The 13,235-nt window shown below is 32.1% G+C and overlaps 1 protein-coding gene across 2 annotated transcripts in view; it reads left to right on the top strand.

Moving 5' to 3' along the window:
• NIPBL (NIPBL cohesin loading factor) overlaps window positions 1-13,235 on the top strand; it is a 240,986-nt gene that overhangs the window by 209,771 nt on the left and 17,980 nt on the right. For both annotated transcript variants that reach the window (XM_051989989.1, XM_051989982.1), the window contains exons 28-34: window positions 425-523; window positions 623-769; window positions 3,291-3,425; window positions 5,378-5,476; window positions 7,904-7,957; window positions 9,851-9,959; window positions 11,743-11,879. In XM_051989989.1, the coding sequence (XP_051845949.1) occupies window positions 425-523; window positions 623-769; window positions 3,291-3,425; window positions 5,378-5,476; window positions 7,904-7,957; window positions 9,851-9,959; window positions 11,743-11,879 (780 nt within the window). The remainder of the gene's footprint in view (window positions 1-424; window positions 524-622; window positions 770-3,290; window positions 3,426-5,377; window positions 5,477-7,903; window positions 7,958-9,850; window positions 9,960-11,742; window positions 11,880-13,235) is intronic.

A 13,235-nucleotide genomic window follows, 5' to 3' on the forward strand; every position in this document is an offset into this window, starting at 1 on the left:
ATAGTTTTAGAAATTCTAATTTGGGACACTCTGATATAAAAGACTGTACTCACTATTACAATTTCAGTTGTGCTGATAACCTTAATAAAATTGGTTGAACAGAGGTGTTAGTAGAATTGCATATCCTTCTTGCAATTGAAACATCATTGTAAAAGTTGTATTAAGTTGAAGGTTACTAAGCCAATAGAAATGTCCAAAATTATAGAATTCTGTAGTTTTTTACATGCGCTGCCTTTTGCCTAGTTTAATTAAGCCCTCAGGATTACATTATCCTACTTTACGAAGTTTATTATAATGAAAGGAAAAGATTTTCAAAGTTTTTATTTTAGTTTTTGTTAAATTTTTTTTTTACTGTTACCATTTTGCATTCTGTATGTTTTGCCACTTTATAGAATTCATTAGAATTTTTATTCTTTCTTACCAGATACTACGAGTACTTGGTGAAAATGCAATAGCTGTTCGAACAAAAGCCATGAAGTGTTTATCTGAGGTTGTTGCTGTAGATCCCAGCATTTTAGCAAGGGTAAAACAAACAAAACAAAAAAGCAAGAAAGAAAAATTGTTTTTTTCTCTGTACTTATTAATATCACCTATGAACAACATAATTTGCATTTTTCTTTAGTTGGATATGCAGCGAGGTGTCCATGGAAGATTAATGGATAATTCCACTAGTGTCCGTGAGGCAGCAGTAGAATTATTAGGTCGGTTTGTCCTCTGTCGACCTCAGCTTGCTGAACAGTATTATGACATGCTGATTGAAAGAATATTGGTAGGTTTGTTTCATGATAAGACTAATTTTCATTATAGTATCCTACTTATTAAGACAAAAACTTTTTTGTTCAAGACTCCCTGATTCATGTATTTGAAATGAAAAAATTGTTATCTTTAAAACATCTTTAATATAAGAGATTTTGCCCAAATATCTAATATGTGTTTTTAATAAATTCAAGAATCAGATTCAATCAATAAATAAAATAAACCAATTTTTGTGAAGGATTTAATAAAGTATACTAAGCTTGTGGAAAAGGTTTGACTATTGGCCTGTTGTCAGACTATTTTTGGTATTGTAAAACTCATATTATACTTAAAAAAAACATAAAGTTGGATGAGCCATTATGCTTATTTCCAGAGGCCCATCACCATCTTGGCCTTAGGGTGAGGAATTCGTTGGCAAAAAACCATCTACTAAGAAGGATTACAATCTGCATAAATATTAACTGACAAAATGAAATTTTGGAAGTATGCATTACAATATATATATATTTTTTAATTGGACTATAGTTACCTCTTCTTAAGCAATTACCTGAGGAAGGACAGGTTTGTTTTAAGGTGATTTGTCTTACTCAAGATTGTGTGGCAATTAGGATTTCTACTCATACATAGAAAAAAAATTTATTTCTTAATTTTGATACCATATGAGTTACTCCTTTTTCAAAATTTCATTCATAATTAATAAAAACAGTATTGGAACTCAGAAGTTTCTTCCAATGAGAAAATATAGGGTGGGCAAAAATCTCCATTTACAAAAATGGATAGAATTTGGGGTTATATAGTAAATTCTTCATAGGAGCATTATCACTCTCATGCTTATTTATGTAAAATTTAAAAATTCCTTCAATACCTGGTATTTTGGAATACTGATATATGTATACAGCTAACTACTTCTTTTCCTAAAAAACTGTAGTTAATGTTTGCTGGTCACCTTACAGCAAACCCAGTAACCCATATTAACCAAGAACATAATGTAGAATTCTAATTTTGAGAAATACTGTTCTGAAAGTTGCAGTTTCTTTTTCTCTGTGAAATAGAACAACCATATGAAGAATTTTTGTATTTCCTTGATAGGTGTTGTTTTAAGGAAAATAAACAAATTAGAGAAAATAGTAGTTAATAAATGAAAGCCACTGTAGCACAGTGAAAAATAACACTGTTTTTAGAGTCACGTAACATATAAATTGAAATCCTGACTGCAAAGTCAGGTGTTAAATAAATAATTTTTGACTTTCCTTTTCTAGTTCTCTTTTAGGAAACTGAAGTTATCCGCATGATATCCTTGATATGTTTTGATAGTCTGTACCCCTAAGCTCAGGGTATATTATAGTCCCGTGTTGTGAACAACAAAGTTGTGCTATACTGCAGTAATTTCTTTCAGCACCTTTAAAAATGAAATAGGAAGGTTGTGTCTTGTCTATAATATACTATTTTAATTCGACATAGAAGTTCCAGTTCAAGCAAAATACCTGAGAATAACCAAGGAAAGCGTTTTTCTAATTATTCCTTTCTAGGAGTGGAAGGGAAAATCTGATTCACTATTTTTGTAGTGCTATTTGTTTAAAAGAGAAATGTTTACACCAGTAAAATGTAAATCTTTCATCATATGTATAGTGATATATAATTATGTACACCATTTCTATTGTCATTGAGAATAGTATGATAGATTAAAGTAGTTTCAGTGTCAGTAATACTTCCACTTTTGAAATAATAACCAGTAGTTTCTGGCTGTGAGATCAAAGAGTATTTACTGGATCACCTGATTTTTCATCCATGAAATATATTTTACGTTTTTGAGATATAAAAATATAAAGTCCTATATCCAAAATCATAGTAAACACAAATATGAATTAACCATATGTAATAGTTTATAAATACATTGAAATTATTAGTAAATAAACAGAAATCACATGGGGATTAAAAGCAATTCCCTCATTTTTTAAAATGGTTATCTGAAGCTTGCTTGTAAAATAGTGTTATCCAGTTATAATTTTCAGGTAATACTACTTTTAGCTTTTGGATATTGTTGTTTGTCAGTTGTGTCCAATTGTTAATAACCACATTTGGGATTTTCTTGGCAAAGATACTAGAATGGTTGCCATTTTCTTCCCCAGCTCATTTTACAGAAAAGTAAACTAAGGCCATCAGGATTAAGTGACTTGCTCAGAGTCACTCAGCTATTAAGTATCTGTAGCTAGATTTGAACTCGAGAAATTGAGTCTTTCAGATTCCAGGCCTGGAACTCTTATGTACTGTACAACTTAACTTCATCTTGGATGTTACTCTTTATTTCAAAAAATTCTAATCTGTAAATACTTTAACTATTCACAATACAGAAATATTGAAATATTCAAACTTTGTGATGATGAAAATATCTCCCATGTTTAAGAATTAAAGAAAACTCAACAGTTTTTTAGTAGCAGTTTGACTCTATGTGGGTGTTTATTGCCATATTTCATAATCTAATATATTTTGTCATAATTTTTCTGACTCAAAAATGGTATAATTTTCTTTTCCAGGATACTGGTATCAGTGTCAGGAAAAGAGTAATAAAGATTCTGAGGGATATATGTATTGAGCAACCAACATTTCCCAAAATCACAGAGATGTGTGTGAAAATGATCCGCAGAGTAAATGATGAAGAGGGCATTAAGGTAGGATGAAAAGTCAAAACTTTTTTTAATAAGTTCACATCTGAATATACATAATTTATTTGAAAACTTCAAAAGCAAATCATTTTATTTTAGCTGTTAATTTTTATAATAACTAACATACATGCATAGATAGATAAATAGATAGATAGCATCTCATTTGCTCTTCCCAGCAACCTTGGGAGAAGTAAGGGCTATCATTATCCTCATCTTATAGATTAGAAAGTCAGGCAAATAGGGGTTAAGTATCTTCATAGTCCCACTGCTAATTAATATCTAAAGTTTCATTTGAACTCTGGCTGCAGGTACAGTGTGCATGTCTCTCTGTCTCTGTTTCTGTCTCTCTCTCTCCCCTCCTCTCTCCTTCCCCCCCCCCCCCACTTTTCACCAAATTTTCCTAGTAATAGTTGGTACTAGCATTTATGATAACAATTTAAAATTTTCAGAGTGCTTTATATGACATATCCAAAACAAAAAACCTCTACATTTTATCTCATTTTTGTTTCGTGATGAACCAAAAAAAAAAAAAAAGCACAGATATTCAGATGAGGAAATTAATTATTTACCTTCACTATCTTGGAGAACTCAGATTACTAACATTATTCTCAAATTGCTATTTTGAGCCATAGAGTGGTAACATTTAGATTTACAGTGTTCCCTATTTGGTTTTCAATGTTGTTGATCTTTTTTTATCTCTAAAAAAAGAATTTTGTTTATAAAAATGTTAAAATTAATAAATACCTACAAATGCATATTTTTACAGCTCTAAAAGATTAGTCATCATAAAGAAGGATCTCTGTTCATTTACATTTTTCCCCACTAAGCATAAATTATATTTTTCAAAGTACTGAGTTCATAGTTGTTTATATGTTAACTTTTTCCAATTTGTAGCTTTTTCATTTGTGTAAAATTAAAATTAATTATTTTTCTTCATGTTGCATAAAGCTTTTGAGGTTAAGAACACTTAAGAGAATAATTTGAATTGTAAGGCTAATTTGTAGGTGTTTCAGCCAATATTGAGGAAACTAGATGAACATTATGCATAATTATTTTTAATTACAAAACATACCTTTAAAAATGAAAAAGACCTTTCTTGTCAGTTTATGCTTTATCTTTGAATTGACTTGTCTAAAAGACATTCATTTTAACCTCTTTAGAAAGTTATTTGAAGTGATTATTGAAAATATTGACAGGAATACTCAATCTGCAACAACTGGCTTGCTAGTTAACCTTGGACAAGTCACATTGTCTTATCAGTGAAATAAGGATTTTTCTAGATAAGAATTTAAATTTCTTAAAGAGAGATTTATTTGATTATTTCATATATTCTTAAAGAGTTTGAAAAGGAGTGCCTGCCTATCTCTTCATTCTCTGTAAATCTTTTTACTCAATTGAAAAATTGTATTGAGGTGATAGGAGCCGGGGGGTGGGGGGGTGGGGGTGTTAATGCCTTGAAGTTGATAATTAATTGTAGTAGTTTCATTTCTCCCAATAGTTAGGACTGTATCAGTTAACAATAGGAAAACATTTCAGGTGCATCTTTGTAACTTAAATACTTTTAATTATCCAAACATAAAATGTTCTTTTCACAAATCATAAAATATGGCTTTTTTTTTTTTATAATCTGTATTTAAATTAGAAAATTTTCTTTGCTTACAATGCAAAGTAATTCTAACTTTTAGGACAATGAAAATAATTCTTCCATGTTTATTTTTATACTTTAAAACTTTGCTCATTAGAAAAATGTAAGTGAAAAATAGCCAACACACTTTAAATTCATTCTTTGTTCATTGTGAAAATTCAGGTAGAAATTCTCATTGTTTTGGGTTTTTTTGGTTGTTGTTTTGTTTTTTTGGATTCTAAGTAATTTGTTTTTGCTTGAATTAGAATTTAATATTAGGATTTTTGAAATGTGTGAGTTGTTTATTTAGTTTGGGAACTTTTCTGTTTTCTAGAAACTAGTAAATGAAACATTCCAGAAACTCTGGTTTACTCCAACTCCTCATCATGACAAAGAAGCAATGACCAGGAAGATTTTAAATATCACCGATGTGGTAAGAATTGGAGTTAGAACAAGGACTTGATTTATATTTGTGAAGTATTACTTGGGATCATATTTTACAACTCCTAGATTGCAGGGCAGTAAACTTAGTCTGGTGATACCACTCCTACATATGCTGCCTCTTTGAGTCCTCCTGTTATGACTATAGGCAGTATTAGGAGAGAATCAAGAGCTTGGTTGTTGACCCTTACAACCCCTCACCATCGAGGACTTTCCTGAAGAAAACCGAAGTTCTGGTAGTGTTGACATTTGCACCATTCATCTACTTCCTTCAGCCCCCTAAAACTTGATAAAAGAGAAAGCAGAGTTTGGGAAATGATTTCTGATATCTCTAATTTATCCTGTACAGAAACAAGAAATCATAATTCAGCACAACTGAAAAGTGGTAATGCTGCAATTTTTTTTTTTTTTTGAAGACACACTAGGAGGGAGATAGCACACCCTCTCAAGGCAGGGTGTTGTTTTTTATTTTGGTTTGTTTGTTTTTTGTATAATTCTGATTAGTAAAAGGTTTTCCTAATGTATATCCTATATTTGTCTCTGTAAATTTCTAGTCATTGTTCCCAGTTCTACCCTCTAGCTCAAACAGAACAAGTCAAACCCTTCTTCAGTTATTTAGATACTTGAAAATATATATCATGTACACTGCTACATCCTGCCTCTTTCAGACCATGATCAAATTGTAGAAGGCTGCAAATAGTGGGGGAACTCTGGGTAAGGTATGAGATCCTTCAGCCCAGAGTAAACCTGTTGACAATATCTGGTTTGGCTCCCCATTTCCCTTTGGTGTCCACCTCCCTTCCTGAACTGTCAAAGAGGGCATAACCACATGTCTTCTACTTTGATACTTACAGCAGGGTGCTTATAGTTAACACATACTCAGTATGATTGATGAGATAATGGTTCTCTAGTTAACACATACTTAGTGTGCTGTAATGATGTAATCATACTGAGTTATTTAAGGGCAGAGAGGATTAGAAATGAGACACTCCATCCTTAGCCATCCTGGTGGCTCTTCTGCCTCCTTCACTCCTCCACTAAGACCAAGGCTGGTCCTGAGATCCTCGAGAGAGCTTGTCCAAATAGTATTATCTGGGCACCTCATTTTGAGGGCTCTAGAAAGCACACAACAACAGTAGATCAGAACATTTGGAAGTTTTTCCATCCAAGAAGTAGAACCAAACTCCCTAGAAAAGTAAGTCTGAATCAAAAATTAAGGGAGATTTGTATCTCGTACTGTTGGACTTTGTTGATAATAATGCTGATGATTTATGTGAATTTTTTTTGTATCTTGCAACTTTGCTAAAGTTGTGAATTGTTTCAAGTAATTTTTTAGTTGATTCTCTAGGATTCTCTAAGTATACCATCATATTATCTTGCAAAGAGTATTAATTTCATTTCCTCATTACCTGCTCTGATTCCTTTATTCTCTTTTTCTTCTGTTATTGCCAAAGCTAGCATTTCTAATACAATATTGGATAATGATAATAGTGGACAACCTTGTTTCATTCCTGATCTGAGTAGGAATGGTTCTAGTTTGTCCCCATTGCATATGATGCTTGCTGATGATTTTAAATAGATGCTACAGATCGACTTAAGGAAAAGGTCCTTTATTCCTGTACTCTGTAGTACTATACTATACTGTACTATACCTAATAAGGCCTGAATTTTTTCTCTTGTTAAGAGTCACTGTTTTACTCAAACTCTAGTGTATCAGTTTTTCATTGAATGGGAACAAGCCTTCAACAGCAGCCCTGCCTAAAAAGTCAAAGTACCCTAATTGTTGTAAGATGTCTCTTCCCCATAGATTGATGGGGATTTTTTCTACTACAAAAGGAGTAAAAACTCCTGTTTCATCTTGAAATATCCATCTCAAAGGGGTAGCACTAATTTTAGCTGCTATTGATCCTCCTATGCCAGACATATAATGTCTACCTTAATCTTTGGCCAGTGACTGTGACAACTGGCACCTCTAATGATGGTACCATCTGCTTAAACTTACACACACTCACTCTCTCATTCTCACATGTCTCCAGTCCTCTCCGGCCTTAAATACCTTAGTACAATTACATCACTAGCACACTGAGCATGTGCCAAATGTAGAATCATTACATCACCATACTAAGTACTAAGTATATATGAATTCTAGAGAAGCATTATTTCATCAATCACACTGAGTAAACACGCTGCTGTAAGTATCTTTGTTTCAAGTATACTTTTTTAGTATTCAGGCCCTCTACATCAAATTATTTAGCCAAATAAAAGGGAGGAAAAAAATAAATGCATTGATTTGATTTTTTTAAAAATAATGTTATACTTCCATACATATATAAATAGAAGTTAAGTTCAAATCTGTTTTTAATTATATTCTTCTGTAGAAGTGCACATTTTATGACATTGTTACATTTTTTTTCTTAAGGTTGCAGCTTGTAGAGATACTGGATATGACTGGTTTGAACAACTTCTTCAAAATGTGAGTATACCTTTGACTTTTGATTGTAAATATTTCAAAAGAAATACTTCTACTCTTGAAACATAAAAATATAAAATATTGAGTACATATTTTTCTTTTTTCACATTTGATAAATCCTATTATCCATTTTTGCAAACTCCTATCTTTACATTTTTTAAGTTTAAATAAGATCTTTTAAAACAAAGTTAGCTAGTAGAAATTCAGACTAAAATGGATGAAACAAGCTTTTCTTTGAAAAAAAAATAAAATAAAATGGTTTCCTAAAACCTTTTATTTTAGACTTACAACACAGTTTATAAATAAGTTGAAAAGTCTAGCAGAAAACGAAGTATAAAAAAAACTCTTTTAAATGATCAGGAATTGAATTTGGTAATCATAAGAGAGCTGTCCTGGTTTGGTGAATAGAAAGCCAGCTATGATGTCAGAACAATGCCTATGGACAAGCCCCTCTTCTAAGACATGCTGCCTATGTGTCCCTTGGCCAGTCACCTCACACTTCTCAACGAACATTCTTCTTACAACACAAGTATAGAACAAGTACCAGTCACCCACACTATCCTTTTCTTCATCAAGCCTCTTTTCTAAGGACTAGTCTTTGATTTGGATAATACTAACAGGATCACATTCTTTCAAAGCCCCAACTATCAATAGGTCCTAATATATCTTATAAATAACATTTCTAAGCAACATGCTGATCTACAAGGTTATATTTTCCAATTCTGCCAGTTCTGGCTGGCTTAGAGAAAGACAGTGTCTGTTTTCATAGAGCATAGAGAAAAGCCTCTAAAGGATATTCTCTATAACAATGAAGGTATGGGTCTAGTCCCCCCATCCTCCCCCCCACCCCCCAAAAAAGTCAAAATGATAATACTTTAAAATCCTCAACCGTCATACCATGTGTTGGCCTTTTGTTTCCTCTTCTGTATTATTGCAGTGACTCACTCACCTAAGGTTTCATGATTAAGCTTAGCCCCACCTGTTGCCACCAATAGCCTTGTTGATTTAATTGTTCTCTTTTATTTGCTATGCTGGCACCATCAGTTGAAACAATCAGATCTCTACAGCATCTCCTGTAGTGTCATATATGGCTTTTTAAAATATTTACTGAATCAGTTACTAATCTGCTAATTTCTCTTTCAATACTTCTCCCTTGTTTAATCGATAAAGTCAGCATCAATGACTTGGCATCCATTCTGTTCAAATAATAGCAACAGTAGACATGAAGTAAGAGTTATATGTGATTCTTGCCATGGAGGGATTTATAATGTGATAAAAGAAATGGGAAATCCATTTTATTAAAAAAAAAATAGATATCAAGTACAGAATTATAGACATGTGATAAAAATATAGCTACCTCCAGCAACTGTTGATCTAGCTATACATGTAAATACTAAGAATTAACTGGGAGCTGAAAAGCGTAAATGGTGATGATGTAAGAGTTTTATTGGAATAATGTTTCCTCTGCATTTTGAAAAATTCTCTGTATTAATTTGCCTACTTAGTAAAACAAGGCTTTTCTAATCAAAGTTAAACTTTCATATCATACCTTTTTTTTTGTTGTTGTTGTTTCTTTTTAAAAAAAAAAAACAAAAATATCTATCTACTAAATTCTTTTAAGAGGTGATTTGGCCTTGTATTACTGCTGTAAACATATTATTTCATTTGTTTACTTACGAAGTCAAAGGTCTTTTATCCTATTTGTGTCACCCTGTTTCCCTTTTCTTCTTAAAAGATTGTCGGAATTTCTTTTTAGAATATGATATTTATGCCTGCATTATGAAGTTATTGTATACATTTGATTACACTGCAGAATTCTTAGTTAAGGGCACAAAGCACCATATTCAATTGTGTATTCAACAACTTTACTGGATTTTTTTCCCTTGTCTGATAAAGCTTTTGAAGTCAGAAGAAGATGCTTCTTATAAACCTGTGAAAAAAGCTTGTACTCAGCTTGTTGATAACTTAGTTGAGCATATCCTTAAATATGAGGAATCTCTAGCTGGTAAGTCACATGTTTTATATATTCTATAATACATATATATATATGTATATACGCACATATATAAAATAGAGTACTTAACAATTTTTTGTACTCATTTTCTTTGCTGCATAATTAACAAGTAATTTTTAAATGCCCTTATACTTCTAAATAACAAGATTCATATTTCTTCTTGTCATTAAAATGTTTTTTTTGTCTATGAGTTTTTTGTCTATGTCTTCTTGATAGAAATCCAAATTATACTTGCTAAATAAACTTCTTAAAGTTGTTCAGTAAGATCATGATTCAGTTGTTTCAGTCATGTCTGATTCTTCATGACCCCATTTGGGGTTTTCTTGGCAAATATACTGGAGTGCTTTGCTGTTTCCTTCTCTAGCTCATTTTACATATGAGGAACGGAAGTCAACAAGAATAAGTGATTTGCCCAGGTTGCACAGCTAATGTCCAAGGCTGGATTTGAAATCAGGAAGATGAGTCTTCCTGACTCCAGGCCCAACATTACATCACTTCACTATTAAGATCACAGATCTTACTTAAGTCACGTATCTTTTAGTATCTAGAACAAAAGAAATTAAAAGCTCAAAGACAATTTTTTATTTACTTAATATGATTCTTTCAAAAGTTTTAAAGTTCCATTTTAGAATTTTTTAATAGGCAGGTGAGTTGCAGTTCTTATAAATCACATTTTTAAAAGTAATTTATTGAATAAAAACTGATTTTATTTACAAGTTTAAAATATAGGCTTTTTGTTAATACTATGAAGGTTTTAAATCAGTTTATTTGATTTTGGGCCTTGAAAGTTGTTTCTAAATTTACTTTATCAAACCCCTTAAATTAAAGCTGTATCTTTTGTCAGAACAAAGATCATCTAGTTTAGTTTTTTGTTTTGCCAAATTTCCATTTTGAAGTTTAACATAAATACATGATTTTAGTTTTTCATATATAAACAGTTAAGATCAGGATTAATATGACAATATTAATGTAGATAATCTAAAACTATAAGGCTTTATAATTCCTGAACAGTCAGCAATAAATCATTTTCCAGAAGAAATATATGCATCCTTTGATACAGATCCCATTGAGTGATTCATCTGAATTGAATTTGAAACGATACTTTACCCACTATATTCACCTCTTTTTTCTTTTATCTTTACCGCATTTCTTCTATTCCCTTTTTCTTTCTTTTACCTACTCTGTTTATCCCTACCTTTGACAGTCCAATTGTATTACTTTTATTTTTAGGAGTAAAAGGATTATTGATTCCTATTCCAAAAATTCACTTTGACCCATGTAATGCAATTTTCCCCCCAAATGGAAACTTCCTCTTTTAACCCTAATACTCTTCAGCCTGTCACAACTCTTTTAACCATCTTTATCTTATTCCCCATTTTGTGTTACCACCTCAACTTTTCATGTCCTTTTAGGGCAGAGGAACCCTATCTTATCTAAAATATACATCTCCCACAATGCACAATGTGTTACATACGTTAGGTGCCTAATAATTGCTACTTGCATTGAAATAGATTCTCTCCAACCACAGCTAAATCCCTTTCCTAGCTTACTTTTCCTCATCTGCTGCTTCTATCACTGAAATCACCTACCTCAGCCTCTCACACCACTAAGCATCCCCCACCTCTGAAAGTAAAAATCTTTTCTATTATGTTCAGTTACACAAATTTATGTTATTTCCTCTCCCTTCCCAACCCCACCCCCAGAATTAGTAAAACAGTTTAGATTGTATTCTGTACAGTTTCCACTGTTTTTCATTTTAATTTTTTTTTTCCAGATTCTGACAATAAGGGAGTGAATTCTGGTCGATTGGTAGCTTGCATAACCACTTTGTTCTTATTCAGCAAAATCAGACCCCAGCTAATGGTCAAACATGCCATGACCATGCAACCATACCTTACCACTAAATGTAGCGTAAGTATCAGAAAAGTGCCTTTCTTAAGTAAAAGATAAAAGATTTGACATTTATAATTCATATAATAAAGGGAAATATCAACCAGAGTTTCACCTATAGGTCACAAACATTGAGTATGAAGAAAATACATGGTGTGTCCTTTAGTAACACATCGTGACATGGTATGTCCTTAGGTAACACTAAAATTTTACTTTTTCATTAATCTGTGTTGCAAAGTATATTTTTAATAAAATCAAATATTATAGCATGTGTAATTTTGTTTATACATTTCCATAACAACAAAAACTTAGACATAAACTTATTTAAGATGAAGAGATGTGCAGGATAGATCTAAGTAGCCTATATAATAAGAGCTAAATTTTAAAGTCATGGGACTTTTTTTTCCTGTATATGTCATTCATTACTGTTACTTTGTGTTTTCCTATGAATAAGGAAATGATTTGTCCTGTTTGCTGTATACTTAACTGTCAATCCCTGGTGATAGAAACTTATTAACCACAGTTAACAGTTGTCTTGAGGGATTTCTTTTTTTTTTAAGATGAAAAAACTCAGGGTACACCAGGGAAAAAAGAGGCAAGAAGGTACACAAGGACAAGGAAAAAATGTGATTCCCTAATTCTGTCTCTATAGAGTCATTAAGTACATTCATAAATGACTAGTTTCCATTAAGTGTATTGTAGCTAACATAGTAGTCCATTAATTGGATTGAAAAGAAAGAAAAGTAGTGAAGAGAGCACTGGAAGAGAGGCAGGATGTCAGCAATGGTCAGAGTAAACACTATCTCTAAGCATCAAATTTTTTCTTTCCATAGTAAGAACAAAATACTTGTTTTAGCTGCCCTTGAATGTTGTGAAAATCAAATGAAATGGTATATATGAAAGATACGGTTGAGTGCTTTTTAAAAAGGTATTTTCATGATTCTCCTTCAAAGGGTTCATTTATTTCTAGGCCTTTTTTCTCCCACTCTTTAAGGAAAAAAAATAATACTTTCCATGTTGCTGACTTTGTTTAGTTCTTGGGAAGAAAGAAATGAGTTGTATTGCCTCATCTTTTTGAAGTTATCGCTACTTAATATCTCCAATTCCTTAGCACCATTCACTTCCCAGCCCTTTGTAGTTAAGCATCTGTTCTGTCTCTACCAAAATCACTCTCAAAAGTTACCAGATGAATTATCTCTAAATCCAAGAACATTTACTTAAGTCTTCTTGACTGGTCTGTAGGCCTTAATTGATACTCTTCTTCTTCTTCTTCACCCTGTATCCTATGACTACTACAACAACACACACTGCTGATTTTCCTTACTTGTTTAACAGTTGCTTCTTGTCTTTTTCTTGACACATCTTCCTGTGATCTCT

The sequence above is a fragment of the Antechinus flavipes genome, chromosome 1 (genome assembly GCF_016432865.1).
Source record: "Antechinus flavipes isolate AdamAnt ecotype Samford, QLD, Australia chromosome 1, AdamAnt_v2, whole genome shotgun sequence".
In the NCBI taxonomy this organism is placed as follows: Eukaryota; Metazoa; Chordata; class Mammalia; order Dasyuromorphia; family Dasyuridae; genus Antechinus; species Antechinus flavipes.